The sequence below is a fragment of the Nyctereutes procyonoides genome, unplaced genomic scaffold, assembly GCF_905146905.1.
Source record: "Nyctereutes procyonoides isolate TBG_1078 unplaced genomic scaffold, NYPRO_anot_genome, whole genome shotgun sequence".
Taxonomy (NCBI): domain Eukaryota; kingdom Metazoa; phylum Chordata; class Mammalia; order Carnivora; family Canidae; genus Nyctereutes; species Nyctereutes procyonoides.
In genome coordinates this window covers 7,433,177-7,453,509 of record NW_026575036.1, presented here as the reverse complement: position 1 = coordinate 7,453,509, position 20,333 = coordinate 7,433,177, and the positions used below count along the sequence as shown (strand labels likewise).

At 34.5% G+C, this 20,333-nt stretch overlaps 1 protein-coding gene across 8 annotated transcripts in view; it reads left to right on the top strand.

Annotated features, from left to right (window-relative positions):
• Window positions 1–20,333, top strand: part of C2CD5 (C2 calcium dependent domain containing 5) — a 100,870-nt gene that overhangs the window by 54,503 nt on the left and 26,034 nt on the right. For all 8 annotated transcript variants that reach the window (XM_055318556.1, XM_055318551.1, XM_055318552.1 and 5 more), the window contains 5 exons: window positions 3,042–3,156; window positions 6,638–6,733; window positions 9,282–9,473; window positions 13,410–13,596; window positions 17,430–17,594. In XM_055318556.1, coding sequence (XP_055174531.1) covers window positions 3,042–3,156; window positions 6,638–6,733; window positions 9,282–9,473; window positions 13,410–13,596; window positions 17,430–17,594 — 755 coding nt within the window. The remainder of the gene's footprint in view (window positions 1–3,041; window positions 3,157–6,637; window positions 6,734–9,281; window positions 9,474–13,409; window positions 13,597–17,429; window positions 17,595–20,333) is intronic.

Below are 20,333 nucleotides of genomic sequence, written 5' to 3'. Positions count from 1 at the left end.
GTGTGTTTCCTAGAGGAACACAGTTAACAGTTGTTAAGCTTTAAAAATTCCACTATAGAATTAAATACTGTGATATTTCTGAATTTTCAGTTATAGTAAGTTAGGCTGAATCATTACTGTGTGAATATTCTCTGGCTAATCTCTGGCATAAATATAATATAGGTTTTGAAAATAAATTTAATTTTTTCTAATATTAAATAGATTATTTTTAATTTTATTTTAATTAAATAACCCCTAAATTTAATAGCCAACAAATTCATCCTTTGGCTTCTTGCTTACAGTTATAGATAATTATTGTTAATTCAATTCCTAGTTTGTGATGAAATGCTCTTTACTGTATGCTTGCCTTGCTTTCACCTAGAATCTAGGGCCATTACTTTCTGTAACCATTTCAGTGAGCTGCCATAGTTTTCAGTCTGTACTGTCACCTGATCCAAGCATGCGCCAAAATATCCACTGTTTCTGGCTCCTGTCTGCTGAATCTGCTTTGCAAAACCCTTTGTTCTCTGAGCTTTTGCTTAAGCCAAAAACAAAATTTAACAAATTCTTTGGAGTGTGGACATATGCCATTTGCTTCCTTAGCTCCCATGTTATGTAACTTTAGCTTTTATTAAACTTGTAAATACTTTATTAAATACAACAATGGCATCCCCATGTGCAATTGTGTGGCTCATGTGTCAAAATAAAGGCTGCTTGTGACCTTGTCAGAAGAATATGAATGCTCCACTTGCGCTGCATTCAGCTTTTTTGTTTATTTTTTTTTAAATCAGCCACTTATTCTTTCATAGTGTTTGGTTTAATTATCTGATTATTTTAAGTGTTATACCAAGGTAAGTTTGATGTAAATAAACTTTGTATTCTATGTGGTTATATGTATTTCATAGTAATTATTACATACTTTTCCATGTAGACATGCTAGCCATTTGTAAATAAATATATCCTGAACTTAAAATAAGTAACTTCCTCCATTTTTTAAATTAGTTTAAAAAACAATGTCATGGATCACTTTCTGTAAAATTCAATTTAAAACAGAAAGGCTGCCATGTATTACTTGTGGCACAGATGTAGGAGAATCTAATATGAGAAAATCTGTTTTTATAAAAGCATAGTATACAATTATTTGCTTTAGCAAGTAATATTTTAAACTTCCAGAAGAGTTTAGAAAGTAAATAGCAGGCCCTACTAGTGTTTTTAAAGAAAAGCTAAACTTTATTTTACAGTTTTTCAGGGAAAATAGTTATTTTCTAAACTGGGATAATATTTCTTTTATTATTTGATATCCATTTTTAGAGAATCATAAATAATTTGATAGATTGAGCAACTGTTTAAGTTTTTGTCTTAGGGTAAAAATTCCCTTATTAAGAAAGGAAGATGTTAAATAGATGCCCAAATTGTTTTGGAACCATATGTGCCTTAAAAAGAGAATGGATTTGAAAGTGTATTTGTGCTGTTAATGTCTATATTTCAGGGGGAATATGAAGAAATTCTTTAGCATAATAGCATATGTGCAATATAGGGTTACCTAATTGTGTTACACATTTCTTAATTCATAATATTGATTGCTAACACCATATTGTAGTCTTTTCTATTTCTCTTCTTTCTTTATTTTATCTCGTCTTTGGATCTTTTCCTCAGTTTCCTAGAGGTTGCATTTCTTTTTTTTTTGTTGTTTTGTTTTGTTTTGTTTTGTTTTTCTGAAAGAAAGTTTTAGTGTAGCTCTGTCTTGGATCCAAAACTTTATTACAAGAACTGACCATCATTTGTAGCTCTGGCTATTATCTCTTCATTTCTCCCTTTTGCTGATCTCCTCCCTGTGGAGGAAACAACATTACATCATAGGAATGTCAGCTATAACAAGCTTTTTAACCTTTCTTTACTTTGCTGTCTTCAGTATTTTACTAGTGAGTATAATTCTACTTTTTCTTCTTTTTTAAAAAACATTTTGAAAACGGGATATGTACTGAAATTCAAAAGAGAAAGTTTATGGATTGTTTGATTTTCGGTTTTAATAGTGCCTTCTATGTGGAAAATTTACAATAAGAGGTTAGCATCCTGTTTAGAGTTAGATTAAGTTTTTTTCTGCCCCAAATTGCTCCCAAATGGAATTGGCCACAAAAAGAAACAAATTAGGATATGCTCATTATAGACTGTTTCTGTTTTTAATGTCTTTACTCATAAAATGTTACTATAATTTGCAGCTGCTGTTCACCAGTAGTTTGCCGCTAAATGCAAGTGATTAGGAAGTATGTGTGCCAGATGCTCCATTTATAATGCTCTATTACAAGCAATATTGGACTCTTCTGTGGTAATAAAATGCAATGCTGTGATTTTAAGGCATTTTCTTCATTATAGAACCATATATGAAGTTACAATGTACTAACTGAAATTTGTCCTTATATTTGGTTAGTTTTCATTAACCAAATTATTTGTGTTAATCTTTAAATGTATTATTTTTTTATTTTAAATTGGCTAGTCCCTTCATTTCTTGTTACTTTGCTTTAGGACCCACAAGGATGGCTACATGGCTTTTTCTTTTTTAACATTGACAAACTGTTGCCTTGTAAGAATATAGAATATAGTGGGTTATAAAAAAAAATAGGTCCCAGGAAATGAAATCAGAATTTTAAATTACATTTATGGGTATGACTCAAAATGTTCTCTGAGCGAAGTGAGTGAGACATAGATAGACATAGAATATCCTCTCAGTTTAGGATTAGAATCCGGAAGCTCTGTGTTGACATTTTAAGTTGCATCCAATAAAATACATCCCTCCCTATAGATGTCCCCTAAAGTAATAAAGCAAATAGAACTAGTTGGCTTATTTTTTATCAATCAAGTTTAGAGTGTTAAACTTTTTCAGAAGTAACATGAAAATGTTAATAAGCATTTTGAGAAATAACATTTTAACATGTGAAGTTAGATTCAAAATCTGTTGTAGACCAGTATGTCTTTGCCTTCCAGAGTACATTTATTTTGAAATTTCTTTATCGTATAGACAATGTGCTATTGAGTAGTGAACTGATTTAAAATTTATTTTTCAGATGAACCAGAAACTCGAGATGCGTGGTGGGCAGAAATCAGACAAGAAATAAAATCACATGCTAAAGCATTAGGCTGTCATGCTGTAGTGGGCTACAGTGAATCAACTAGCATCTGGTAAATGATAATAACTTGATTTTCTAGATGCTGTAATTTACAGATTGTCATCTGAAAGGGTAAAAAATTTATGCAAGTATAGGAAAAAGAATTATGGAATGTAAACTTTGGAGTACATTAGACTGGGGTCCACATGCCATTTTTACCAGTTAATTGCTTTGAAACGGGAAAGTAACTACTCCTCTGAGCCTCCATTTATATGTTGAAATGGGGATGATAACCATCTATCAATTAAGACTATTGAAGAATTAGATGAGAATTGATACTGGCACATAGCAAGAATTAACTTTAGGCTGACTTGACTTTATGACCCCACTGACTCCTTCTTCTGGAATATTTGGACCCTTGATGTGTTGTAAATGAACTACCATTTGTCTTTTAAAGTTTTTCTGTAAACTCTATCTTCTTTTACTAATCGTAGCTTAATTTTCTCCTCCATCATCCTTCCTAGCTCTGCCAAGTTAGGAAGGGACTTCCATACTCTTACTCTCAATTCTTTTTTCTTCTACCTTTCATTTGAACCACCTCTCTTCCTTTAAAGGCCTTGCCATTCTACAGTTCAGACTTTTCTATCTCCAAGCATTCTTCTGCCTTTCTTAATTCTTTGCTATCTCCTGCAGTTGAACATGATTACCTTCCAACAGCTTGACCATGTGCTTTCTTATTCTCAAGTCCTTCTCTTTCCCCCCATTTAACTTTCTGTATTTTTTAAAGATTTTATTAATTTATTTGACAGCACAAGTTGAGCAGAGAGCCCAACGGGGGCGCAATCCCAGGACCCAGGGATTATGACCTGAGCCAGAGGCAGATGCTTAATTGACTAAGCACCGCCCTTAACTTTCAGTCACATTTTGGACTTCATTATTGCTCAAAGCTGTTCCCTTTTAAAAATTTGAAACTATAAAAATTCACTTTTGGACCACAACTTAATGTTTTCTACCCATCTTGTTTGTACATTTACACCTGCTTTGTTTTGACTCTTACCTTAACCAAGACTTTGCCCAATTTCTTACTCAGGTTCTGAGTTAACTTGCTGTCATTGATGAATCCTACTTTTAGCCCCTCAAAAAGTTTATAATAGATATCATCTAGAAACCATTTGACCTTCTGCTGTTTTTATTTTTCCACCTAATCTTGAGTAATTCTTACTGTCAGCTGTACCATGGGTAATTCTCTTGTTCAATATAGTGGTCATTATTATTAGAGAAAAATAATTAGACTCCAGTAAATGTAGATATTACAGAGCCATGCTGTTTCTTCTTCTTAGGGCCCTTTCTTTTCCCTTGCAGACCAGGTATGATATCCTTGGGCCTTTCTGTCCCCATTGTAGCTATTCTACTTCTGTTAAACTAATAACTTTGTTACACTTTTCCCGCCCTACCTCCCCATTGATAGCTTGGTTCATTCATAGATTTAGTGCCCTATGCTTTCAGGTCCTAGTGTTACGGTTTTAAAAGACGTTAAAAGGTGGTTTTTGTTCGTTTGTTGCTTGTTTTTTTAAGATTTTATTTATTGGGGCACCTGGGTGGCTCAGTGGTTGAGCATCTGCCTTTGATTCAGGTCATGATTCTGGGGTCCTGGGATCAAGAGTCGCACCGGGCTCCCCTCCCAGAGCCTGCTTCTCCCGCTGTCTATCTTTCTGCCTCTCTGTGTCTCTCATGAATAAATAAATAAAATCTTAAAAAAAAAAGATTTTATATATTTACTTGGAAAGAGAGCAGGGAAAGGGGCAGAGAAAGAGAAGTCAGGCTGAACACAGAGCCTGACTTGAGGCTCAATCCCACAACCCTGAGATCATGACCTGAGCTGAAATCAAGAGTTGAATGCTTAAGAAAGCGCCCCTGAAAGACATAGTTCTTGTTATCAGATTCATATTCTACTGGAGGATTTTGACAAGTTTAACACATTTTATGACAGAAATATCCCAGGATGCTATGGGATCCAGAGGGATCCAGAAGTAAGATTAGAAGAAAGTGTTAATAAAGTAACTGAAACTTTAAATCTCAGGGGAAGAGTGTGAGTTATATAAATGAGGAGGCATGAAGGGAGTATTCCACGCTAGAAGAATAGAATGTGAAGAAGGCTAGTGGTGTAGATTCAGAGTGGCAGGAGATAGGTCACAGATGGATGCAAGGGTGTACAGAAATGAGTCAATTTATTTAGGAGTTTGAATTCACCTGATATATCAAGGCTCCTTTTTTCTCTCTGGACCTCAAAAAATCTTTGTATTTAAATCTTAACTTTACTAATTTTTGTGTTGTTGTTGTTCTAGTCCATCCTATTTACTATTACTGGATAAAACTCTTTGAAGTGGGGCAGCCCGGGTGGCTCAGCGGTTTAGCGCCGCCTTCAGCCCAGGGCGTGATCCTGGAGACCCGGGATCAAGTCCCACGTTGAGCTTCCTGCATGGAGCCTGCTTCTGCCTCTGCCTGTGTCTCTGCGCACCCCCCCCCCCCCCAATCTCTCTCTCTCTCTCTCTCTGTTTCTCCCATGAATAAATAAATAAAATCTTTACAAAAAACAAACCAAACAAAAAAACTTTGAAATGTACATCTGCCCTCATAGTTCCTTAATTCAGTACTTTTATTTATTTATTTATTTTTAATTCAGCACTTTTAGTGGCTCCACAGTATTTCTTGACATTCTCAGTGCCCACTTGAACATTTTGAGCCTGGCCTCTCTCTACTCAGTGACAGATCAAGTGACCCTTTGTTTCATGTCCTTTCAGGCTTCTGGTTTATTTATACTTTGTTTCCATCATTTTGTCTCTAGGCTGCCATTTTCTCATTTGCTTTGGGTGATCTCATTCAGTAATTTTGTTGATTATTTAAAATTAGGTGATGGTAGTAAAGTATTACGTAGTTTAAGAATTCCAAAGAATTCTTTGAAAATTACTTTTTATTCTGCATTATAATGATGTAGTTTAAGCTCCATTTAGTATATTTTGGATATTACTTGTTTCAGATACATTTTGTTATTAAGTTTAAATTAAGCTTAGCAATATTGATATTGATAATTACATAAATAAGCTTTTAAGGTAAACTTAAATTAAGGTAATTAACTTTAATATGCATTTATAGAGTACTTTAATATAGTTTTATGGGTTACTGCTGAATTCAGCAGTATAATTTGTTACTACTTTCATTTTGAAACATTCCTGTCATAAAATCTTATAAAAAAATATGTGAAATATTCCTGTATTTATCAGTTTTAACATATTTTAAAGAAATTTATTGTCATTAATATTATACCATTTATCTTATACTTTTTAAGTAATAATTCTTGCTCTTTTTGTTTTAATAATGTTATATTATTTCTGTTTTTTATTCTAGGATAGGAGATAATCCTATGATATTATTAATATTTAATGGAGTCTAACTTGAATTTAAATTGTCACCCTTATAATCATTTTGATATTTAACATTTTCCAAAGCTAGGTTGCCTGCAGATATTAACTATTTTATATTTTTTTCTTTTATAGTGAAGAGGTCTGTATTTTATCTGCATCCGGCACAGCAGCTGTACTCAACCCTAGATTTCTGCAGGATGGCACCGTGGAAGGCTGTTTGGAACAGAGGTTGTCATGGCAGCCTTGCTTATTTTCTTTAAAGGCAAAAAAAGGAGAAGTTGATTTTTAACTTCACAGCCAGGATAGTTCTGTATAAGGATGGGTTACAGTGGTACAATGTAGAAATCAGGACCAGACACTCTACTAATTTTTACATAACCTGTAGCAACAGAGATGAATTGAGTTCTGCATTATATGACACACATTATTATAATTTTCTGAGTATCTTGATAAAATACATGTGTGACTATCAAAGAATTTCAAGTATATATTTTTTTGTCTGTGACAGTATAGAAATTTTTTTGATTTTTCTCTTCCTTTTGTCTTACCTCTGGAATAGAAAAAGGTCATGAATAGTATAGGTCAGAAAAGGTTAGCAAATAGTATAAATTTGCAAGTCTCTGTATAAGAAAAATATTCTGGCTCAGGTAGGCAAACAGAAGACCTTGGTTGGTTTCTTCTTTAGTTTATATCAAAAATGGATTTTGACTGTAATATATTACAGAGCATTGAAAGTCATCACAAATAGAAAAATAGAGGTGGAACATTTGGAAGTATATTAAAAATCAGAGTGTTCTATTGAGAAAACTGCTGGCTGGTAAGTTGTCCCAGTGTTGCAATATAGTTCTCACACATGTCAGTAGATTTCTCTTGAGTAGATAGAAGCCTGATAGAACAAATGACCTTCCCCATGCAGATTGATTATTTTTGTATTGTGGCTTGGATAGATACAATGAATTCTTTTATATGGTAATCCTGTGCAACAGATATTGTCCCTATCTGTAAAAGAGGAAAATGTCTTTTTTTCCTGCTATAAAATTATTTCTGTTTACAAGAATTTGAAAAATAATACAGGAATAGAAGGAAGAAAATATGCTCCATGATCTCAGTGTTCAGAGACAATCCCTTTTGTATATTTCATATTTCCAATTTAAATACTTCTGTTTTTATGCCTATGATACCACTTATGTTCAAATTTCTGTGAGATAGTTAGTTAAAAATTATCCCAGTTTTCATCCTTTCTTGCCCCTTTGTAACAGGGGCTTTGATTCAAACAAACTGACATTAGAATCTGAGGTCTGCTACTAAGTATTTACTATGGCTGAACAAGTTACTTAATGTCTCAGGTTGGTTTCAGACCAAGAAGAACTAGTTTTTGTTGCTGTTTGAGGCAAACAAAACAGGGATGTTTTGTATTTTGGGGAGGGGTGTGTTTAGCTATGTTTTCTTACTTAATCTTCAAAGAAAAAGAGCCTTTGTTAGTAGATATTGTTCTAGTTTTATAGGGGAGGCTCTGAGAGGTTAAATGACTTATTCAAGGTCACACAGCTCTGTTTAGGATCTATTTGACTTCCCTGTTACTTCTAACGTACTAGAATGCCATCTCAACAATAAAAGAATAATACCTGAGAGTAATTTGATTTAGAAGGTTATGGTGGATCAATTCCGTGAAATAGTATGTACAAGGAATCTGCAAGAAGCCTGACTCATAGTATAGTATGAATTTCCTTTTCTTTTTTAATTTGTCCATTTGCCAAGGTTCAACTTCCAAAAGGTTGCTTTAGATTGGAGCAAATTGAGAATCCACATCTTTCTAGAGCCCTAGAAGGTGTAGCGGTGTGAAAGTCTGGAGTTCTCCATGAAGCTTCCTTCTTGCTTCCATTTTTCTTCTCTGAATTTCCTCAGATTTGATGAGTGAAAAAAATACTTAAATCATTCAAAAACGAATTCATAGCCAACATTATTATAACAAACATTTTACAGTGATAGGGAAGGTTGTGTTATCATTTCTGGTTTATATAGGATATGTATATTATTTGTGAAACAGGTATTATGATTTCTCAAGAAATGTTAAAGCAGTCATTGGAAATTAGAAATGTCAGATTATGCCTATTTTTGACTTTTAAATTTTTATTGTTTTATTTTTAAAATATTTTTATTTATTTATTCATGAAAGAGGGGGGTGGGTGCAGAGGGAGAAGCAGGCTCCATACAGGGAGCCTGGTGCAGGACTTGATCCTGGGACTCGGATCATGCCCTGAGACGAAGGCAGACGCTCAACCGCTGAGCCACCCAGGCGTTCTTGATTTTTTAAGTTTTTAAATAGGTTTGTTTTTAACCATAATTTTTTTTTTGAAGTTGTTAGATTGTCTAGTTAAAGGGTTTTTTTCCCTTGGGAATTTTTTTTGTAATTGTATTTGAGTTATATTTGTCACAGTAGGAAAATATCCCCCATATCCAACCACTTGTTTTTATGTTCTATCACAAAGAACAAGCTTTGGGATAATAGTGGCTTTTGTCAGGTGGGACATCCTTAAATTTATGAATTGATGCAATTCTGTGACTACTTGTGTAAGTCTTATTTCTCATATGGAAATGTATGATTTTCATTTTATGGTCATCTTTAATTCTTAATATTCATAGTGGTACTCTCATAGCTTACTGTGCTAGAAGAACTAGTTTGTATACAAGTACTGTATGTGAAAAATAGGTTTTTGAAAAAAATGCATGGAATTTTAAAAAATGCTTCATTTTTTTCCCTTGATATTTCATATAGGCTAGAAGAAAATTTGCCTGCAGGCTGTGGATTTTGCCACATACCATATGATGAACTGAATATGCCATTTCCAGCTCATCTCACATACTGCTATAACTGCAGGAAACAAAAAGTTCCTGATGTTCTCTTTACAACTATAGACCTCCCAATAGATGCAACAGTTATTGGAAAAGGCTGTCTTATTCAAGCAAGGTATATTTATGCAAACCGTATTTGAGGTCTCTGAAAGTGTATGGAGTATGGAGTCAAACAGATCTGTTTTTTATGTGTCTTCTATGCTGTTTCCTACGGGTGTGATCCTGGGCAGTCTGGGCAATGATACCCGAATCTTGTATTTATTTAATCACATGGAAAATTGGGAGAAAGAATATCCTCTTTATAAAACTAAAATAAGTTTATATGTAAAGACAATTTTAAACATTTAAATTCTGTACAGATGTTTATTATTATGAGGATTACTAAGTAACCTGTTGTGGGCTAGTGATGGCTCTGTTTTAAGGATATCAAATATGTAATACATTTTATTGATTTTTTTTTTCTTTTAAAGAACAGTGCCATGTAGTGTTCCTTTCATTATCTCATTTAGCTGTTAACAGTTCCTTTTAAAATGTGCTGGAGTAGGAAATGCTAAGTTGTGGTTGACATACAGGAAACAGCTATAACTGTCTAGGTCACTAACAACTACCAGGTGACCAAATCCATTGAGCAGTTCTGTCCTCATCTTCACAGCAGCAGTCACACAGTTCACATCATTTTCTCCTTCATACTTCTTTGACTTCATAGTACTCCTGGCCACATTCCTTGAACCCCAGCTTTTTCCTACCTCTATGTATAATCCTCAGTCCGTGTTGATTTCTTCTCCTTTTCTTGATCCCTGAAGGGCCATGGGTCTGGACCCTCTTCTCAAAGCTCTCTCCCCAGTTCAACTCATCAACTCTGATAGGTGTGTGCTTTCTATGTCTGTGACTTCTAGATTTACAACTGTAGTCCAAACTTTTTCTGAGCTTCAGGCTTGTATACTTTCATACTCCATTTTGAAGTCTTGTAGGCATCTCATATTTGTCCCAAATTGAACTACTAATTTTCTCCACTTTTTTGATATTAGCCTTCTTTATTTTAATGAATGATCAATCGCTCTATCCAATTCTTCATGCCAAATATGGTGTTCTTTGACACTCCCCTCCTGCCTAACCTCTCTGCATCAAAGTTATCTTACAAAGTCATGTTGTGTTTTATTTTCAAATATAATTCTGATTCATTTACTTTTGCTTTCATCTTATATCTTAGACCTTCTATTTGGGATTGTTTTTCTTTTGCTAATATCCTTTAGTATTTATTTTGGTGGGTCTGCTGGTGGTAAATTATCTATGTTTGTTTATCTGAAAATATTTACTTACCTTGAAAAGATATTTCGGGCTGCCATTTATTTTCCTACAGCACACTAAAGATACCCTTCCCTTGCCTTCTGGCTTTCATTGCTACTGTTGAGAAATAACCTATTAGATTAACTTTTATTCCTTCAAGGATACCCCCCCCCCTTGTATATGTGCTATTCTATTTGTCTTTGGTTTTCTGCAATTTCCCTATGAAATGTTAGGTATGGACTTCTTTTATCTTAATTGCTTATATATTGAATTTCTTGAATCTGTAGATTATTTCATGTGCTTTAGAAAGTTTTTAGATACTAGTTCTATGTTTCATCTCTTCTCTCAAATACTAGTTCTATGTTTCATCTCTTCTCTCTTCTTGATACTGTAAAAATGTTAGACTTTCTCACAGCTTCTTCTAGGTCTGTTATTCTCTTGTCTGTATTTTCTTTTTGTTTATGTCATATATTGGATATTTTCTTATCTATCTTTCAATTCTTTAATTTTCTCTTCAGCTATCTCTAATATTATAGTAAGACCAATAATTGGGGATTTACATTTTTGACAGTCTCTATTTTTTAGAGAGATTTTATTTATTTATTCATGAGAGATACAGAGAGGCAGAGATACAGGCAGAGGGAGAGGCAGGCCACCTCACAGGGAGCCCAGTGTGGGACTCGATTTCAAGACCTCGGGTTTATGACCAGAGCTGAGGGCAGACGCTCAACTGCTGAACCACCCAGGTGTCCCTTGATAATCTATTTTTATTTCTAGATGTTTTATTTTGTTTTTTGGTTTTTTTCAAATCTAATATTAAATGTTATAGCCTGTCACTGATTCTTTAACAGATAATTTTAATAACTATATTTTTTGTATTCAGTTATTTCTTTTCATTATTATTCATTGTGTTTTATTTCCTTAGACTGTGATAGATTCATAGGAAGTTGCAAAAATGGTACAAAGAATCCCATGTACTCTTCACCCAGTTTCCCTCATTGGTGACATCTTACATAGCTATAGTAGAATATCAACTAGGAAATTAACATTGATGTAGTACTATTAAGTATCCTACAGATCTTACTCAGTTTTTACACTTTTTTAACTTGCATTCATTTATGTATTTGTGTTTATTTGTAGTTCTGTGCAACTTCATTCCAAAGTAGATTTGTGTAACCACCACCATAGTCAAGATGCAGAACTGTGTTCCACTACCACAAAGAACTTCCTCATACTGTCCCCTTATGAGGACCCTTGTCCTGGTCCTGTGATGCTTTTAAGAAGATTCTGAAAATTCATAATTTATACAGTTTATTCTTTGTTTGTTTTAGGTAGAAGGGAGTTTATGTTCATCAGCAGTTTTCAGAGTGTCATCCCTAGAACAATCATCACCATCCTTGGGAGAATTTATAGAAATGCAGATTCTCAGGCCCCCCTCCAGACCTATTAAATCAGAAACTCTAGGGATGGGGGGCTAGTAATTGTTTCTTAATGAGCTCTCAAGCTAAGGATTGATAACTACTAGCCTAAACAGTCCAGTTTACAAGTTTGGGGATCTTTTCTTCATCTTTACTGCTACCTTTTTAGTCTAAGCTCTCATTGTCTGTCACCTAAATTGCTTTTTGGCTACCATCCCCTCATTAATTCTGTTATACTTATTCCATGCTGTGTGTAGTGATATATACGATATCTTAAAACATAAATTGGATCATGTTACTACTTAAAAGCTATCTGGACTTCCTCATTGCTGGTAGAATAAAATCAAACTCCTTACCATGACCCTTAAGCCCCTAACATGATCATGCCCCTGCTTAACTGCATCCCCATCCGTACTACTCTCACACTTGCTCACTTCATTTTAGTGTCGTAGTCTCTTTTTGTTTCTTCTAATATGCTAACCCCATTCATAAATGTCTTTAACTATCCTGGTTCCATCTTGATTTTATGATCTCAGGCCAGGTATAATCTATCCTGTGAGGCCTTCTCTCTAGTTTATTCCCACTTATTTTCACCTGGTTCATGTCTAAAGAAAATGAACCAGGTGAAATAAGTGGGAATAAATGATTCTTCAACATAGTCTGAGGCTAACTTGTATCTTTGCTTATTCCCACTCTCCTCCACTGGGATATACCCGTGAGAACAGGAACTCTGTGTTTTGTTTATTGATCAGTGCTCACCATCTAGAACAGTGCCTGGTACATGGTAGATACTCAGGAAAGTTTTGTGTGCTTTTAATGAGTAAATTAATTTTTTTTGCTCTACATTCATATGACCACAGGGAGTTATGAAACCTCTAAGATTTTAAAGTATATTCTCTAGTGATTTTGATGGGTATTTTCTTCATTTCTAGAGATTTTGAATTTTTCTTTTTCATTTATTAATGTAGGACTTTTAGCGAAAGCATACACAATGAAAAAATGGCAGAAAAGATTATTGATATAACTTAATAAGCCCATTTGAAACAAATATTTTATCAAATACACTTACAGAAAGTTTTAAAAATTGTACAATTTTTAAGATGGCATCAAGAATACCATCTAGTGGTCAGCCCCAGTGGCTCAGCGGTTTAACGCCGCCTTCAGCCCAGGGCATGATCCTGGGGACGCAGGATTAAGTCCCATGTTGGGCTCCCTGCATGGAGTCTGCTTCTCCCTCTACCTGTGTCTCTGCCTCTCTCTCTCTCTGTGTCTCTCATGAATAAATAAATAAAATCTTAAAAAAAAAAAAGAATACCATCTAGTGACTAACTTATTTTCCTTAACAGATTATGTCGCTTAAAAAAGAAAGCACAGGCAGAAGCAAATGCCACAGCTATCAGTAATCTGTTGCCATTCATGGAATATGAAGTACATACACAGCTAATGAATAAACTAAAACTGAAAGGAATGAACGCTTTATTTGGACTGAGAATTCAGATCACAGTGGGTGAAAATATGTTGATGGGCTTAGCGGTAAGTTTAGATGTTTTGGTTTGGTTTTGTGATTCCTGTAGTTTAAGTAGATTCTGTTTTGTGTGATTCAAAGAGTCTTTTAAAAGGACTTTTTTGAAGAAACTGGTATTAAGACCTTGGAGGGTTGGGGACATTATAAGAAGTAAAAAATCTGATAATAGGCTTTTACATTTATATATGAATCACTGTTTAAAATTAATAAGTTATATAAAATTTATTTATATTTATAGTATTATATTCTGATCATAATCTCAGTAGTCAAATTTCTGAAAATTATCATGTGTAGCTTATTTAGTAAGTTGGTCATCATTGTTCTGGATTTTATTATTTTTTACACATTGCTAAAACAGGATTTTCCCTCAGCACTGACGTTTGGGACTAGAAAACTATTCACTGTTAGGGGCTGTCTGGTATATTACAGAATGTTTAGCAGCCACCATGACCTCTGCACACTAATGGCTTCCCTTTAGTATGACATCCAGAAATGTTTCCAGACATTACCAGGTGTTCCTTGGGGGTAGAGTCACTCCTGAGTGGGGAGGACCACTATGCTAAAACAATCTTTAGTTATATGGAGAAAATTAAGCAATACATATGAAACTCTGCCTACTGCTGGATAAGAAAATGTTTCATCATAAATGTGCACCTATGGTCAACGGTGGAATGTGCAATAAAGTATATGTTTCTTTCTTTTTTTTTTAAGTTTGTGTTTCTTAAGTGTTGATAAATTGTGAGGCAGTAGAGGGACACCAGCGTGGCTCAGTGGGTTAAGCCTCTGACTCTTGATCTTGGCTCAGGTCTTGATCTCATGGTTGTGAGTTTGAGCCTGCATTTGGCTCTACCTGGGCATTGAGCCTACTTATAAAAATAGAAAATGAAAATTCCTGAGGGAGTGGAAAGCTCTTTATCTTAGCTTTACGTTCACTGTGACTTATTAGAAAATAAATTTTGACTACAAGTTGTCACTGCGGAAAGCAAGAATTGTCTTTGTAAGTCATCTAAGACCCAGAGAACTAGATGCCTGCAAGATACATATTTATCAGGTAGAAACTGATTCACAGTATTTATGGAAATCCTCTCCTATTTTAGACACTTCCTTAGCCAGGATCTTCATCTGTGACACTGGCACTTTTCAAATTGGAATTCTCTGCCATATTTCTGAGATACATAAAAATTTAATTTTAAGAAATTTATAGAACTTGGATTTTTTTTCTTCAGTATGCATTTGTAGATAAAATGCTAAACTATTTCCTGTTCATACATTTACAATTATGTAAATTTCTGAATGTAGGGGTAATTGTGTGAAGATAAACTAATCAGGTAATCACGATTTTTTTAACGAGAAATTTGCAACGATTAGTGAAAGTAATCTGATTTAAATTAAAATTTTTGATATCTAGATTAACTGAATAAAGTGTTCATTATAATTCATTCATCTAAAACCTCACATGCTTAGCAATTATTATAAATGTATAATTTGGACTGAATATAAAACTAGTTATTGGTGGGTGTCTGTGGGAACTAAGAGCTTGATTCAGAGTCAAAGATTTAAAAAGCAAGGTGGAGGGCAGCCTGGGTGGCTCAGCGGTTTAGCGCCGCCATTGGCCCAGGGCTTGATCCTGGAGACCCGGGATCGAGTCCCACGTCAGGCTCCCTGCATGGAGCCTGCTTCTCCCTCTGCCGCTCTCTCTCTCTCTCTCTCTCTCTCTCTGTCTCTCATTAATAAATTTTTAAAAAATTATTAAAAAAATAAATAAAAAAATAAAAATCATGGTGGCAAACATATCAAATACTTCTAATGGTTGAGCTCTAGGGAACTAGTTTGTGATACTGGTGTAATTTTTTGATGCCTGCCTGAAATAATTGCCTTTTCTGATTCTTGCTGATCTTTTCCTTCTTGATTACTAGTGACACTCATTATATACTGTTTGTGATTTTGATCTTTGTGTTGTGGTTTAGCTTGTGCACTTAAATCTCAAGGCCCTAAAGGGATCCCTGGGTGGCTCAGCGGTTTAGAGCCTGCCTTCAGCCCAGGGCGTGATCCTGGAGACCCGGGATCAAGTCCCGCATCAGGCTACGTGCATGGAGCCTGCTTCTCCCTCTGCCTGTGTCTCTGCCTCTCTCTCTCTCTCTCTCTCTCTCTCTCTCTCTGTGTCTTTAATGATAAATAAATAAAATCTTAAAAAAAAAAAAAAACCCAAAAACTCAAGGCCCCAAGAGTAGCTTCCATGATAATTGATCTCTGCCTACTGAATATCTGGCACTGTGCTACCCCAGATGTAATGCAATATTATCTTCACAAGAGGGACAAATGGATGCTATAATAGATTGGGACTTGTCCAAAGTGGTATGATGTACTGGAACTGAATTTCAAACCCAGGTTTGTCTTATTCCAGAGTCTCTGTTCTCAACCATTCTGGGCTGTTACCTCGTTAGTGAGTGCAGTGAAGAACCTGTTAGAGATACTGTGCTAAGGCTTCATATGGCAGGAGGGTGTTCTGAGGTTGAGCATCAGACTGAGTCATAGACACAGTCATGGACACTAATGAACAAACCAGGAGAGAGAGCTTCTGAGCATCAATGTCATCTGCACAGAGTTCATGTCATCTACTGCACAGAGTTCATCATAGAATATCATACCCTTTTTAGTGTGGGTTTTCACAAAATTGGCATTTGATTAGAAAGAATAATAACTCACACAGGAGCATCTGACTCTTGTTTTCAGCTCAGATCATGATCTCAGTGTGTAACCCCCCACCCCAATCTCACTTGCGAATACAGCCTCAGTCATACTCTCTCTTTAAAAAAAAATAATAACAACTCACACAGTTCAAAATACACAAATATCCAAAGTTAAATGTCTTTTCTTGTCTACATTCCACTCTTTCAGTGTAAACAATTTGATGTTTATATTTGTATATATCTTTTGCTTTGCTTATATAATAAGCATGTTTAAATGTAGATGTACATAGAGGGGTGTGTGTGTGTGTGTAAATATCGTGTGTTGTATTTCCCTTAATAGTTTTCTAGTACTGATGGCATGTGGTACAGTTAGAGTCAGAAATTAATAGTAATTTAATTAAATATTTAAAATGAATCTGTATTAAGTAAAATTTTCTTTCTTGGTAATTATGGATGTAGTGTGATATCATGAGAAGTTCTTAGATTTTATTTTTAATTTTTATTTATTTATTTATGATAGTCACAGAGAGAGAGAGAGAGAGAGAGAGGCGCAGAGACATAGGCAGAGGGAGAAGCAGGCTCCATGCACCGGGAGCCCGATGTGGGATTCGATCCTGGGTCTCCAGGATCGCGCCCTGGGCCAAAGGCAGGCGCCAAACCGCTGCGCCACCCAGGGATCCCAAGTTCTTAGATTTTAGAGTCAGAAACACATTCAAATCTCTTCTCCATGTTTATTGACAGTGTGATCTTGAGTAAATTTCCTGTCCTTCCTGAAGTTGTTTCCTCACTTGCTTTGCAGAAGTTTCCCTTTTACTTTTTAATAATTTTTAATCTTTTTTTCCTACACTTTTTTCAATGCAATTTATTTTTTGAAATCAAAGGTAAAAATTTTAAGTGCAGTTGGGTATGCAATGAAAAGTAAATCCTTCTTTCATTGCTCTCCCTCCTATTTACCCAAGGTTCTCGTCAGAAGCAACCAATTCCTGTTACCAGTTATGTGTTTCTGCTCTCTTCCAACATATGTCCCATATGTGCATTGATGCTAATTATCTTTTTCCTGTAGGGCAAAGATAGTTTTCCTAAGTATGAAGACTTAAGGACTATTATTCTTTAGATATTTTTTCTGATTATTTCCCCATTGTTTTTACAAGTCGGCCACAGGTGTGTATTTAGCAGCTTTACCTACGCCTGGTGGCATTCAGATTGCTGGGAAGACTCCTAATGATGGCTCCTATGAACAGCATATATCTCATATGCAAAAGAAGATAAATGACACAATTGCTAAGAATAAAGAATTATATGAAATCAATCCTCCGGTAAGTAAAATAAATCTATATTGTGAATATATGTTATTGTTAGGGGTTAGTTTATTTTGGGATTACCTTATTTTGGACATAAATTTTTTTTTTCACTGTTAAGATTTGCTCTCCTCATTACTCATTGCTTTTACCTCCCTTTGCAATCATACTCAAATGTCTCCTTTTAGGGAGCCGACTCTGACTACCTGATTTGAAAATTGTCCTCTCCCATCAATTTTTGATACTTTCTATCCACCTTCTGTGTTTTATTGTTTTTTTATTTCTCTTCTCTGTGTGTGTGTGTGTGTGTGTAAACACGAGAAAATGTGTTTTTGATTTTTATAACTGCTTGTTGCATACAGAAGAATGAAGATTCTTTGAGGCTGTATTCCTGAGGCCTAGCATAGTTCCTCCTAGTAGTAGCCTCTTGATAAATATTGCTGAATGATTAAATAAATAGTTTAAATGTTCATTTTTGGTAAAAAAGAAAGATTGCTTATCTAAGATAAAAATGTGAAAGAATACCCCATTTTTCAGTTTTAGCTTCTTAGGATTTTTCTACGAGTAACTTCCATAGTCATTCTTTGATACCAAGTTTGTAGTAGGTATCACAGTTTCTCCTACTCTGAGGATGCCTTATAGCCAGAAAGTGTCGGAGTTAGAATGAATCTATTTGTTTTTTATGAGTCTTTGATAATGAAATACTTAGGAAAAAGGAACATGTTTGAATAACATTATTATTGTTATTTGACTTTATACACACTGTCAGAATTTTGGTTGCTTGTCTGGGACAGTGCATCTGCATTCTAGTTTGAGACTTACAGCTTTCTAGCAAAGTTAAGTTGAGAGGAATTTTAAAGATATGACCTAGAGCTACACTGTTAAGTGTGGTGGACACTGTCACATGTGGCTGTACAGCACTTGGTATGTGTCTGGTCCAAATTGAGAGGTGCTATCAGTATAAAATACGCACTGGATTTGGAAGACTTAATATGAAAAAGAATGTAAATTATCTCATGAGTATTTTTTATATAGATTATATTTTGAAAATGTAATCTTTTGGATATAGTGAATTAAATAAAATTTTATTAAAATTCTATTTCTTTTTTATTTTATTACATATGAGACTTGCTTTATATTTCTGTTGAACAGTGCTGATACAGAGCTTCTTGAAATTCACTAAGAAAGTTGGTATGTTAATATATTAATGCTTAAATAGCCTTTTTAAAGCTTTCCACACAGCCCTTTACTGATGCTTGTTTGAAGTACATTATTTTTCTTTTATAATTATGTTTTGATATTTGAACATTTACTAATAGTATTTATGTCTGTTGGGGAAAATGATTTGCAAAGCTTTATATTAGGGCCCTGTGATATAAGCTGAACTCTTTTACTTACCAGTATTTATCAACTATATGCTCCCATGCTGACCTCTCATAGGAAGTATCTCTGTATACTATTATATTTGTATATGCTTCTGTCATGGGGCTGTTCCATATTATTGCACTTAGTTTTTACATGTCTGTCTGTCTTTAATATAAGCCTTTTAAAGTCAGACATGTTTAGAGAATGTGAATTAAATTACTTCATCTATTCAATAAATATTTATTGAGCTTCTGTTTCAGTAGTAGATTGTAGAGGAGGGGATAAATCTGTTCTGATTTTTAAAATTTCAACATATATGGGTTTCATGTGTTGAATATGATACAAAAAGATTTATCAATCTATGAATTTTCTAATATATCTCTCCTTATTTCAGATACTGAGTGCATTATAGTCTTTCAGCATAACATCTCAGAATTTGACAGATTCAGTGTAGTAAGCTACTACTCATATCACAATTTTGTCTTTTCTGTTTCTAAAGCAATGTATGCCTACCCTGAAAATATACATCAGTGTGTTTCTTCTCTTAGGAAAGAAAGGTAGCTCCAGTTGAAGTGAATGTACTTGGTTTTTTTTCTCAACACTGAAAAATCTAATGTAGAGCTGTAGTACCACTTTAGTGGAGATCATTTAGTTAACCAAAGGTATCAAAATAAGGTGCAAAACTTTTAGAATAGGGGATCCCTGGGTGGCTCAGCAGTTTAGTGCCAGCCTTTGACCCAGGACATGATCCTGGAGTCCCGGGATCAAGTCCCACATCGGGCTCCCTGCGTGGAGCCTGCTTCTCTCTCTGCCTGTGTGTCTGTCTCTCTCAATCTCTGAGTCTCTCATGAATAAATAAATAAAATCTTTGAAAAAAAAAAACTTTTAGAATAATAAACAGTATTTTGGTAAAAACTTCGTTACAAATCTAAGATATATTAAAAACAGATACTGGCTTTTATTAGATCTATAATGTAATGAACAGAAGCATAAACAAATTTTAAACTACTGAAAAATTAAAAAAAAAGAAAGATGTTATCTGGTTGGAAGAATATTATACTCAGAGTCAAAAAAACTGATCTGGATAGGTTTGTCACTTAACTAGTTTTCAAGCACAGGCAAACTACTTTACCTCTGAACTGTAGCTCTTTGTCATTTTGTAGTCATTATAATAGGTACCCTGTTAAAATTATACAAGGCAAGGTAATTTGGGGTACAAATAAGAGAAATGAATGTGAAATTACTTTATAGATAGCTATTATGAAATAGTAGTCTTCTGTAAGGTATACACTAGCAATGAACATTTAAAGCTGCATTCTTGAAAAAATTTTAGGTTCCTTGTTATTTAAAAACATAGCTCTGTTATGCCAACAATAGTGTAGGCCTTTTTGC